This window comes from Nanorana parkeri, unplaced genomic scaffold (assembly GCF_000935625.1).
Source record: "Nanorana parkeri isolate BGI_ZX_2015 unplaced genomic scaffold, ASM93562v1 scaffold947, whole genome shotgun sequence".
In the NCBI taxonomy this organism is placed as follows: Eukaryota; Metazoa; Chordata; class Amphibia; order Anura; family Dicroglossidae; genus Nanorana; species Nanorana parkeri.
Window position 1 is genome coordinate 137257 of NW_017307215.1, and position 13037 is coordinate 150293.

The 13037-nt window shown below is 53.8% G+C and overlaps 1 protein-coding gene across 1 annotated transcript in view; it reads left to right on the forward strand.

Moving 5' to 3' along the window:
* LOC108795190 (ephrin-A5b-like) overlaps positions 1-13037 on the forward strand; it is a 23234-nt gene that overhangs the window by 5419 nt on the left and 4778 nt on the right. Inside the window, exon 2 of the mRNA XM_018566392.1 lies at positions 7632-7921. Within this exon, the coding sequence (XP_018421894.1) occupies positions 7632-7921 (290 nt within the window). The remainder of the gene's footprint in view (positions 1-7631; positions 7922-13037) is intronic.

Genomic DNA, 13037 nt, shown 5'->3' on the forward strand with positions numbered 1-13037 from the left:
ATGGTCATCCCAAAAATGTTTACATTCTGATACGCTTCTAACTTTACTATAATGGCTACAGCGGGTGGGCGGAGCTGGGAACACCAGGGTGCCGAGACCTCAACTTGTGCACCAGGAACCAAAATTCAGCTTTCTTCTGGACCTGCCCTTTTAAAATGTATCTAAAGCCAGTTTTTCTGGTTGGAGAGCGGATAGATACATCCTCCAAGTTTTTGTTGCTGGCGTCCCCATTGGGGCGATTCTCCCTCTCCTGTTTATCTTGGTGTCACCAGTATAGAAAGTGATGGGGAAATCCAAAATGTTAGTTGTCAGCAGAACAGGAAGTGAGGGGGGAAATCTTCCGATTGGGACACCTGTAAGGACGATCGAAGAGGTGATTTCTGAAGGGAAATGGATGGCTTTGGATTGAAGTGATAATTGAGAGGACTCTGATGTCCTAAATGTCGCCATTTTCCCACGTTCTGTTCGTCACGGTTTATACGCAATTGTAGGGGGCGAAGTTGATGTGCTTGACTTAGTCTTTCATCTCCTCCAACGTTCGGCCTTGGGTGAGGCAGCGAGGTGTAAATTTTGTATTGAAGACGGTTGGTTGGTCCTGTGTTGGACGCTCTGGTTGTGCATCGTGGTGTCTCGGCTACATGTACGGCGCTGGGTGAGGAGCCGTCTGGAAGGAGCAATTAAGTATCATTTCCTCTTCAGTTCCAGTTTCACTCTGTAGAGGAGTCGGGAGTGCACAATGGAGGAGCTTTCTTGTCCTGACCTGTCCTCATGGGCTTCATGCTCTTGAGCCAGCCTCTCTTCATGGGCCCCATTTTCCTGGGCTGGCCTGTTCTCCTGGGCCCCGCACTCTCATAGGCTGGCCTGTTCTCCTGGGCCCCGCACTCTCCTAGGCTGGCCTGTTCTCCTGGGCCCCGCACTCTCCTAGGCTGGCCTGTTCTCCTGGGCCCCCGCACTCTCCTAGGCTGGCCTGTTCTCCTGGCCTCTTGGGCCCCGCTCTTCTGGCCTAACCTGTCCACCTATAGACTAGCCCTCTCCTGGCCCTTTCTCCTGTCCTGTAGAACAGGGGTAGGCAACCTCAGCCCTCCAGCAGTGGTGAAACTACAATCCCGTCATGCCTGTGGCTGTCAGTGTTTCAAGAGTCTCATGGAACTTGTAGTTCGACAACAGCTGGTGTGCCACGGTTGCCTATCCCTACTGTAGAACTTCATCCTCCGGTCCTGTTTCTGTCCTCTGGGACCCGACTCTCCTGCCCCAGCTTGTTCGTGGTTTTGCTCTCCCATCTGTCCTGTCAGCTCTACCTGTCTCATGCCCTTTTGTGTCCCAGCTGCCTGTCCATCTCCTCCATCTGTCTCCAAATCTTCAGTCTAAATGTCTTCCCAACCCATCATCTCCATCTATCACCTCCTGACACTTCCCATTCAGGCCTGCTGTCTCCTCAAAGACTTTCCAATGTTCTTGCTGTCCATCCAACTCATCTCCTCTTGGTCCCCAGTGGCCCTCGTTCCAATCCCCAAATCTTCTGTACCTCTTCCTTGTAACTGTCCTTTTTCTTGGAGGACCAATCTTTCCTATCCTTTTTTAAGCCCGCACGCCATCTGATGTCTTCCATGACCTCCAATGTTCTACACGTTCCTGTCCTTACCCCGGATATGTCCTCTGTCTCCCCGTCCCCCAAAAGCTCCTGTACCTTCTCATTTCTCACCCTCCAGCCCAAGGCCCCATTCTCAAACTCTGTGCCTCTGTCCTCCTCCACTACTTCTTCTACTTGATATCTCCTCTGTCCCCTCTAAGTGTTCATGTCCTACCGTGGTAGGAGCCCTTCTATCAACTATGTGGGTCAAGGATTCCAAACTATGTCCTCTGCTACTGTCCCAAGATTTTCTACATGATATTTCCCCGTCCTACTCTCTCCATATGTTCCTTGATTTCAATTGCCCATGTCCTTCCCCATGTGTCCCAATCTGTACCTCAAACTCTGTGCCACTGTCCCCAATTCTTCTTGATATCTTCTCTGTCCCCTCTGTTTTCCTGCCCTACCGTGGTAGGAGTTCTATCAACTGCCTCAATCCCCCATTGCCCCCAGCTCTCTCTGATCAGGGACTCCAAACTCTTGTGTCTCTGCCCCCAGCTACTGTCCCCAGTTCTTCTTGATATCTCCTCTGTCCCCTCTGTTTTCCTGTCCTACCATGGAAGCAGTCGTTCTATCAACTGCCTCAATCCCTCATTGCTCCCAGCTCTCTCTCTCTCTGTCTGTCTGTCTGTTCCAAAACCCCAAACTACATAGGCCCAGGACTCCATACTCTGTCCTCTGCTACTGTCCCCAGATCTTCTCCTTGATATTTCTCCGTCCTACCTGGATAGGTGTCCTTCTCTCTCCATGTGTTCCCTGAATTCAATTGTCCATGTCCTTCCCCCATGTGTCCATCTGTACCTCAAACTCTGTGCCTCTGTCCTCCACTACTGTACCCAATTCTTCTACTTGAATTTTCCTCTGTCCCCTCTAAGTGTCCCTGTCTTAAACCTGACTGCTTCTGTCCTATCAACTGTCCCAATCCCCGATTTGTCCCCAGCTCTGTGTTCCCCCAAATTCAAATGCTTGTGTCCTTCTCTACGGGTCACAACCTGGACCCCAAACTACATTCCTTGGTTCCCCTCTGTCCTAAGCCTGGTCCCTGTTCTTTGTACATGGAATTCCCACGTCCCTCCCGTGTCCCCGGGTCCCTCTGTTGATGTTCTGGGTATTTGAAGTCTCGGGGTGTGTATACTTCAGTGGATTCTGCTCTCTGCATCCTTCTTCATAAACGATGGGAGGGATAACGGGCGGAATACTCTTGTGTCATCCGGCATGATCCGACACGTTTTATTCTTTGCCTACAAAGCGGCTGAAATGTTCTCCAAAAGTTCCTTCCTTTTTATTTTTTGAGGGGTGCGACCATGAGCCTAGAAGTGGGGGTTCTGGCCTGCAGGGGCCTCACGCCCTGTAGCCTCCACGTTGTCACGGCCCGCCCTGTAGGAAACATTTAATTTGAGGTTGCGCTCTGCCGGGACATGGTGTTTTGTGGCTAAATTTGAAGGTTCCCTTTGAAGCGTCTGACTTTTTAACCTCGGGCCACTCTATGTTTAGCGGGGATGTGTTATGAAAAATTGGTGCCCGGCGCAGGGCTGACTACTCTTGGAATCCTTCTTCTTTTGGGGGGATAGAATGCATCCTGCCCTCCTTTTGTACCTCACCGCGGGGTGCGTTGGTGCTACACTGATCACAGGCCAGGGCCCCAGCAGGTGCAGCGGTCATGCTCCAGCACTGTCCTGAGTGATCGCCCATCTGTATGGCGCCCCTGTGGTCGGTGGTGATTGGGATGCTGTGAAGTGGGAACTCCAGCTGTGAGAGTTCTACTAGTGATGGTGAAAGGGGAGGGGGGCTGTAATGTGTCACAGCTGAGCGGTCTCTAATGGTGGGGGAGGGGGGGTCAGTAGCTGCATTAAGGGGCCCCCACCGTGTCTGGAATGTACAGTTAATGCCACTCGCTAGGTTACTACTAATAAGGCCAAAGTGTCCAAACAAAACCGTATGGGGGAGGTCTGTTGGGGTCTCGGTACAGCCTGTGGCTAGAAAAATGGAAGCCCAGCCTCTACGCCTTGGCTTTCGGCATTTGCCATTTACAGAACTAAAGAATTGTTACACTGCCGCTCCTATTTCCTCCATGGCTTGTCATGGGAACTCCATTATGGGGATCGGGGGTTTACGGGAGGCCTGTACGGAGAGATGGGGGGGGTTTACGGGAGGCCTGTACGGAGAGATGGGGGGGGTTTACGGGAGGCCTGTACGGAGAGATGGGGGGGGTTTACGGGAGGCCTGTACGGAGAGATGGGGGGGGTTTACGGGAGGCCTGTACGGAGAGATGGGGGGGGTTTACGGGAGGCCTGTACGGAGAGATGGGGGGGGTTTACGGGAGGCCTGTACGGAGAGATGGGGGGGGTTTACGGGAGGCCTGTACGGAGAGATGGGGGGGGTTTACGGGAGGCCTGTACGGAGAGATGGGGGGGGTTTACGGGAGGCCTGTACGGAGAGATGGGGGGGGTTTACGGGAGGCCTGTACGGAGAGATGGGGGGGGTTTACGGGAGGCCTGTACGGAGAGATGGGGGGGGTTTACGGGAGGCCTGTACGGAGAGATGGGGGGGGTTTACGGGAGGCCTGTACGGAGAGATGGGGGGGGTTTACGGGAGGCCTGTACGGAGAGATGGGGGGGGTTTACGGGAGGCCTGTACGGAGAGATGGGGGGGGTTTACGGGAGGCCTGTACGGAGAGATGGGGGGGGTTTACGGGAGGCCTGTACGGAGAGATGGGGGGGGTTTACGGGAGGCCTGTACGGAGAGATGGGGGGGGTTTACGGGAGGCCTGTACGGAGAGATGGGGGGGGTTTACGGGAGGCCTGTACGGAGAGATGGGGGGGGTTTACGGGAGGCCTGTACGGAGAGATGGGGGGGGTTTACGGGAGGCCTGTACGGAGAGATGGGGGGTTTATGGCTGGGTGCGTCTGTGGCTCAGTCATGAGACTTGTAGTTCTACAAGTGCCAACGTTGCCTACACCTTTTTGGTGGACTATAGAAGACGCCATCTTCCATGGCGCCAGAACTGCTGGGCCCCTTGATGGTGTACAGTAAATGGAGCAGAATGCGTTGGGGGAGGAGACTTCACCCTCCCTTAGCGGGGGAGTGTGGGAGATGTCGGTCGGTTGTAGCGTTGGGAATTGCGCCATACTAAGATTGGGCGCTGCCCTCTACGTGCCAAGCTCTGTCTGCATTGGCTTTAACGGCAGGGCGCTCGGGGACCCTTGTGGAGTCGCCCAATTTCATATACGGCAGCTGTAATTGGGTCCTTCTCTGTGCCGCACAGGGGTTTCTGTTTTTCTGGCCGCCGAGTTTGTAGCGCCGTGAACTCGCTCACGGGACGAAATCTGATTTGTATTAACATATTTGGCATTTTCTTGCGATGTTTCAGCCTCTCTGGAGTTTCTCTTTCAATCTGGTTTGGTTTCTTTGCCCTGAGCCCCCCTCCCCCCTCTCTCTCTGATCATTTCCCCCTCCGTGCGCCCCCCTCCCCCCTCTCTCTGCTCTGCCAGAACTCATTACAGGGGCCGCCGAGTCCCCTCCATACTCCACTCATTGTGTTGCAGATCGGCCACTTCCTCTTTGCCGCTGCGCGCCACACACGGGGGAGATCCGATGGGTCGGTTCTGGTTGTACTACGCGATTCGCCGGTAACAATGTTGTCCTACCAAAGAAAAAAAAAAAGTAACAATGTTACACCGTGAAAGATCTTCCGGTGAAAAGTAACAAAGTTGGCTACCATAAGGAACATTCGCCGTTGGGATACGCCGGGGGCGGGGCCAAGATGAAGCCATTTTGATTAATTGGTATCCTCTGGCCACAAAAAAAAATGGAAGGTTGAGATTGTACACACAGATTGCGAGGTGTGTGGCCCCAGCCCTTGCGTCAGCAATTTGATGTGAATGGATTGGCCTGGCAACCTTCGCACCTCAAATCAGCCGTACGGCACCGGCCCTGCCTGCCGCGCGCTTGTGGTGGAACCCCCGCACCTTCCCTGTCTGCGGTCCTGCGCTGCCTCGTCCTCTCCCACCCCATACCTCTCCTCCAGCGTTGGTGCCGGCGTTTTTGGACAATGGATCCGTTGTTTTGTTTCTCCCTGGATTGCTCACTCGGCTCATCACTCCTCACCTGCAGGGCGCGTGTTCCACAGCGTGGCGCGGTGCCATGGGGCGAGGCGACCTTCGCTACACGCCGATTAAAGGGCCACTGAAGGCGGATGAAGCGCTGCGTTGTGTAAAGGAGCCTCCTGGAACATCCATGGCCAGATGTGTGGGTGCGCGTCAGGCGTGTGTCTGGGGTGAAAGTATGTCAAAGAGAATGAGGGGAAGTATATTCCGGGGCACAGCTCACTTCCTGTCTAGGATTCCCAGGGGAGAACATTGCCCGTTGTCACCCGTAGCTTCTTCTGGCCGCACATGATGAACTTCATCCATCATTCACTTCCTCGCGCTCTCTCGTTCTTGGCGCCCTTTCTAGTTCTCTGATGATCTTTCTCATGCGCTCTCTGGTGCGCACAGTTTTGTTTTCTGGCGCATGTGCTCTCTGGCACATGTGCAGTCCTCGCACTCTGGCACGCTTCCTCGTGCTCTCTCTTTGGCACTTGATTTTTTGCGTGCGCTCAATCTTGGGCACACTCTCTCTGGTGCTCTCTCTCGCTACAAGATGTGCTCGCTCTGACGTGCTTTCTCTCACCTTTGCTCTCTTGTGCACGCTCCCTTGCGCACTCTCGGACGCTATCTCTGGTGCTCTCTCGCTATAAGGTGTGCTCGCTCTGACATACTTTCTCACCCTTGCTCTCTGGTACAACCGCCCTTGCTCACTCTCTGGCGCGCTTGCTCTCTCGCTTTCTGGCCCGAGCTCGCTCTCTGGCGCGCGCTTACTCTCCGGCTCGCTCTCGCATGTGCTTACTCTTGGACGCATGTGCGCTCACTCTTTCGGGTGCTCGCTCTTAGGTGAGCTCTCTCTGGCTATTAGGTTTGCCCGCTCTCTGATGCGCGCTCTCTGGCCCTCACCAGTCAGATTGGTCAGTGATTGCATTGTGTGCGTCCATTCTCGGACTACAGATTTTGGATAACTGTGCGTTGGGGCGATGGCTGGTTGTGCGTCGGGGTGATGGCTGGATGTGCGTCGGGGTGATGGCTGGATGTGCGTCGGGGTGATGGCTGGATGTGCGTCGGGGCGATGGCTGGTTGTGCGTCGGGGCGATGGCTGGTTGTGCGTCGGGGCGATGGCTGTGCGTTGGGGGTGAAGGCTGGATGTGCGTTGGGTGATGGTTGGGCGTGCTCTGGTCACCCATCACCGCTGCATGTTTCGGGATTGGCGTATAAAGGGAGCTTGTTGAATTCTGCTGCTTCAGCAACTCTTGGGGTGATTCCGCTCCATGCCCCCATCCCCCCCGGCTTGTCATTTTCGGCGTCCCGGGATTAAGAAGAGGCGAGTTATTTGTTTAACATCTTCTTCTGCCCAGAAATTGTTTGAACACCAGAGAGAGACGAGACAAAGCGTGTCAGTGTGTGTGTGGACATGTTGTGCGTTCGTCACGCCGAGGTTATATAGAGATGCCGACTGTTGGTTCACTGCCTACAACGCGGCCCATTGTGTGTGTGTAATAATGGGGGGGGGGCTCTGTTTTGCTTTGTTTTATGGAAAAAAATAAACATTTTCTTCCTCCTCGCTGACCTCTCGCACATTCCTCTTTGGCACATCGACTCATTTGTACAAATATTTACTCTCCTGGCCGTACAGCCCTGAGAACACACCGTGTGCGGGCGGAGCGCCTCCCTCCGGACTGCCGCCGCGCACGCCCCGAGACACCACATGACGAGCGAGCGCAACTCTTACTTTATGTTTTGGGTGAATGGTTGGTGTCCCATTGGGGGAGATTTCCCTTTACTTCCTGTCTTGGAGACACAACAAGAAGTGAGAGGAAATCTCTTCACAGTTAAAGTCTCACACACGCAAATGTTCTTCTTTGTCTCTTCGCTTTGTCATGGTGTTCACTAACCGTCTCTTCTCCCGGCAGGTTCCTGAAGGACTACACGGTGCAGGTTGAGATCAACGACTACCTGGACGTCTACTGCCCGCACTATGACAGCCGAGTCCCCGAGGAGCACACGGAGAGCTTTGTCCTCTACATGGTGGACCGCGACGCCTACGATGGCTGCTACCAGGCGCCCCGCGCCAACAAGCGCTGGGAGTGTAACCGCCCCCACGCACCCATGGGGCCGATCAAATTCTCTGAGAAGATCCAGAAGTTCACCCCGTTCTCGCTGGGCTACGAGTTCCAAGCTGGGAAGGACTATTATTATATTTGTAAGTAGTCACTGCCCCTCCCCTTACTATACTCCGCCCCTGTATGTGGTCACTGCCCCTCCCATTACTAGAATCCACTTCTGTATGTGGTCACTGCCCCTCCCCTTACCAGACTCCACTTCTGTATGTGGTCACTGCCCCATCCCCCTAACCAGATTTTGCCACCGTATGTGGTCACTGCCCCCTCCCCTTACCAGACTCTACATCCTGTATGTGGTCAGGCCCCTCCCCTTCCAGACTCTACATCCTGTATGTGGTCAGGCCCCTCCCCTTCCAGACTCTACATCCTGTATGTGGTCAGGCCCCTCCCCTTCCAGACTCTACATCCTGTATGTGGTCACTGCCTCCTCACCTTCCAGACTCTACGTCTGTATGTGGTCACTGCCCCCTCCCCTTACCAGACTTCTCCTCCTTTTATGTATATGGTCACTGCTCCTCTTTCCAGACTCCTAAGTGTCACTGCCCCTCCTATTATAGCTGTTTGGGGTCACCGCCCCTCCTTTTATTATATCTGTGGTTACTGCCCCTCCCCTTTCTGGACTCCTCCTCTGAATGTGGCTACTGCCCCTCCTTCTGTTTTGTGGTCACTGCCCATCCCCATTCCCGGCTCCTCCTCTGTATGTGGTCACTACCCCTCGCCTCCCTTCAAAGACTCCTAATTATATCTAAGTGGTCACTGCCCCTTCCCAGACTTCTCCTCTTGGCTATAAAGAACATATGTCTTCTGAAAATTCTTAAAGGTGAACTCCACCCCAAACTTTTATTTTAGATTTTTCATGTCACATCCTAGGCTGGTGTCCTTCATCTCTCCCCCACCAAAATCTCCAGCTCCACCTGACTGCCACAGCCATAACAAATGATGGTGTCACCCTCCCCAATGGAGTCTACATGAGCACCCCTTCGTGTTTTTTTTTTGGGGGGGAGGGGACCCCGGTTTTGCAGATGCTTCCTTTGTCTCGGTGCCTAGAGGTTAACCCCCCCTCTGTGCCGTGACCCCCTAGAGGTCACCATTCCACAGGAGGACTGCAAATAGCTTTTCCACCAGTTCCAGAATTGTACTGCGCCTCAGCCACTGTCGTTGCCATTGTGGTGGATCTGCAGCGGATTACAGAATCCTAATCTGCTCTAATCATCTTAACCCTTCGGGGGGGCGGGGGGGGGGCAGGTTCCCAGGGGAGGCATTGGGGGCACTGGAGATGGTCACATGGCACTCGCTGATCATGGACATTGGTGGTGTAGGAGGCTGTGGAGATGCCACCGGTTGGCTTCTGCTGGCCAGGCTGTGTTGCTGCCCAGTGGTAATTCGATATCCTGTTGGAGGCTGAATCTGTATTATGCTGTGATGGAAGTCGGGGGATGGCCAGGATGAGTGCCAGCTCTTGTGTCCAGACCACTTCTTAAAGGGCCAGCATTGGAATGACTTGCAGGTGGCCCGTCAGAGCATGATCGGTGTAAGAGATTAACTCGTTACATAAAGGGAAAGCTGGGACTTGTAGTTTGTGTGTACACGGAGACTTGCTGGGAGTTGTAGTTCCCTAGTTTCAGGCTGCAGAGACTCGCAGTCCCTCAATGCTTGGTGTTGTAGTTCTTCAGCCAGGTGACCCATCCTGGGGCTTTCCTTTCCTCACCTGCCTGACTGTTAAGATGTGTGGAGAGGCTGGGAGTTGTAGTTTTATAACACTGGGTGCATGCTGAGGCTTGTGGTTCCTCATACGTTGTGGCATGCTGGCAGCTACAGTCCCTCAGCACACAGGGATGTGCTGGGAGTTGTAGATCTTCAGGCAGTGGACTAATGTTGCGGCTTTCCATTCTTTCCCCCCAGGACTGGCCTTGTAGGTGCACTTTGTGAGTTGTAGTTCTCCAGTCGCTGGGCGCATGCTGAGAGTTGTGGTTCTGCGGTCACCAGTGCCAGAGTCCTCATTAGAAGAGAATGTAGAATGTCCTGAGCTGGCTGCAGAGTTGACACTCTAATATCTGCAGTCTGCCCCCCTTGGTCTGTATTCCTTGGCTGCAGATCTGACACTCTAATATCTGTGGTCTGCCCCCTATGCTCTTCAGTCCTTGGCAGCAGAACTGACAGTCCAATATTTGCAGTCTGCCCCCCACCACGGTCTATAGTCCTTGGTTGAAGAGCTGACGTTCTAATATCTGCCATCTCCTCCCAGATTCTGTAGCTGCAGGGCTGACACTCTAATATTTGCAGTCTGATCCCTCCCCCCTAATCTGTAGACTTTGGCTGTAGAGCTGACACTCTAATATCTCCTCTCTGCCCCCTCTGGTCTGTAGTCCATGGTGGTCTCCGCTGACGGCTCTCTCTCTCGGATGGTCTTGGCTGAGCGTGGCCGTCATGGCATGGCTGTGATGGCGGTGACCCCTGTGGGGGCGGAGCTCTCAGGAGTCTAGCAGACCTCCCTCAGCGCTAATTTAGAAGTTTTGCCGTCAGACAGTCGTCAGACAACAAACAAAATCTGATGGTCCGCTGACTCTGTGAATTCCTCGCTGCTCCATGAAAACCGCCTTTGTGGCTTCTGGGCCGATCCCGCGTCCCGAAATCTGATTTCTGTGCCAATCAAACCTTTTGGCGGAGGCCGCGTCCAACTTTTCCGTGCGCACTTTTTTGGAATATTCGCCGTTAAGTACGCCGTCCTGAGATGTATGAGGGCACGTCTTCTACACATGGCATATCTGGGGGTCACCGTACTCGGCAGACCGCCGTCTCCGGAAATTTCAATCCCCGCGTGCGCTCGCGTCATAAAAAGTACGCTTTTTTTCCCCTTTTCTCTGGAACGCTCTATCTGCGGTTTCCTGATCTTTCTGTACTGAACTATTGCGCACATTTGGCTCCGCTGTAGCGTTTTTGTTACCACGGCGGTCAGTAAGAGCTGGTAGCGGTGAATGATGCCGATATTTTCTGCACACGGATACTTATCTGAAATCTACATTTCGGAGTCACCTGACGCGGTTTCGTTTTATTGCGCGGCTTTTTGTACGTGCGCGTTTTAAGTTTACGAATCGGTTATTCATAGAGGCTTTTAGAAATCGTCGCCAGTCTGCCATGCTTGCGTTTGCAGAAATTGCAACACTTCTCACCGCGGGGAGGGGGTTGGTACGGTGGGCACAGCGTCGATCGTGGGTTTCTTTTTTTCCAGTTGCCTGATTGGTTGTTTCCCTGGTCGGGGGTGTTCCACAGACGCGGGATCGCCGCCCTTTCCTGATGGAAGTGTTTGGCGCTGGAACGAAGAAAAAATAAATATTATAATTTAAATTTAATAAAATTGCTTTTTATTTAAAAAAAATAAAAACACATGAAAACGTTTTTTTAACCCCTCCAGCGCTGTTGCTCTTTGCGGGCAATGCGGCGTTTTTAGCGCCCTTGCCGCCGTTGCCCCGGCCTCTAATGACTTTCTCATGTGCGCCGCCGTGCCTCATTAACTCCCGACTTGCCGCACCGCAGCCCCTCCCCTTCCAGGTGTTTCCTGTCGGCTTTGCTGGTTTAATGTCTCCAACACGTTGCCCTGATCCCAGGACGCACGCCGGCAGGAAGTTTTTGTTTTTTTCTTTCCTCCGCGGCCCCTTTTAAAGATGGCGCCTGGTTTTGTCCGTAGTGGTGGTCCCATCATGCAGGGTGCAGGATATGCGTCGGGGGCGGGTACAGAAATTGGCGGCGTACATTTACAGGCACGCAGGTTGAAGGTCCGTGTGAAATCCTCATGGTGGAATCTCGCGTTGACCTGCGTCGGGGTAAAAAAAAGGCCCCGCCCCCTGGACATTCCCAGGACATTTGTGCGTTCCCAGGAGCCGTCTCTCCTCCCTCCCCTGGCATCTCGTTACAGCTCCGACGCTTCAACCGCCGCTCTTGCGCGTCGGCGCTCCAATAGACGGCGGCTGACACCCCCCCCCTTTGATCGCCTCATGATGAAGTCTTGACAACTCCGCCAAGACTTGGAATGAACCTCGGTGACCTCCCGCCAACGTCTTGGGTCCGTCGCCGTTATCTGCAATCAATCGATTGTGAAACCACCGCCAGTTGATTACGGCATGCGGGGGAGGGGAGAAGGTGTTGTCACCCACCGGATTAGAAACTTAGACTTTTCTGAGCAGGCTTTTGCTGTTCCATATTTCTCTGAAGAGCTGTAAAGCGCAGTTACTATGTAATACTAGAAACCAGAGGCTGCGTATTCATTATACAGGACTTTTCAGCTTTTGAGTGACATGCGGGATTGTTGGGGGCCAATGAGCGGCGAGGAGAGAGGAGTGTGGCCCCCATTCTCCGCATTCCAGCCCTCGTCTTTTCGGCGAGGTGCGGGCTGGTCCGACCGGTTTTAGAGATTACACCTGAATGGGGAAAGTGGCGAGGCGGTTTGCGTCAGTCGAGCGGGGCGGCCCCCCCGAGGGGGGATGGTTGGGTTACATGAAAAGGTCACTGAGAGAAATCCAAAATCATGACGTGTCCTCAGGGGACCCGAATCCCTCCCGAGAGCCGGTCAGACCAGATCCCGTCCCCGAGACGGCTCCGAGTCCAGGCGTGACCGCCGTGTGTGCGTGTGATACCTGACATGGTCACTGACTGACATACCCGTCTGTGCCCAAACCCCCCCTGCCCTTCGCTGTACCCATACAGCTTATACCCCCTGTCCCCTATTGGCGTACCCCTAAAAGATCTGCCCATTTGTTTAACAACTATCCCCTCTGTTGTACCCCAATAACTCGTATTCCCCATTCCCCTTCCTTGTACCCCAATCCCCTTTCTTCCCATGTATTGTACCAAATGCCCCCCTCTGTCCCTCTATTGTACCCCAATCCCCCCTCTGTCACTAAAAGATCTGCCCATTTGTTTAACAACTATCCCCTCTGTTGTACCCCAATAACTCGTATTCCCCATTCCCCTTCCTTGTACCCCAATCCCCTTTCTTCCCATGTATTGTACCAAATGCCCCCCTCTGTCCCTCTATTGTACCCCAATCCCCCCTCTGTCCCGCTATTGTACCCCAATCCCCCTCTGTCCCTCTATTATACCCCAATCCCCCCTCTGTCCCTCTATTGTCCCCCAATCCCCCCTCTGTCCCTCTATTATACCCCAATCCCCTCTCTGTCCCTCTATTATACCCCAATCCCC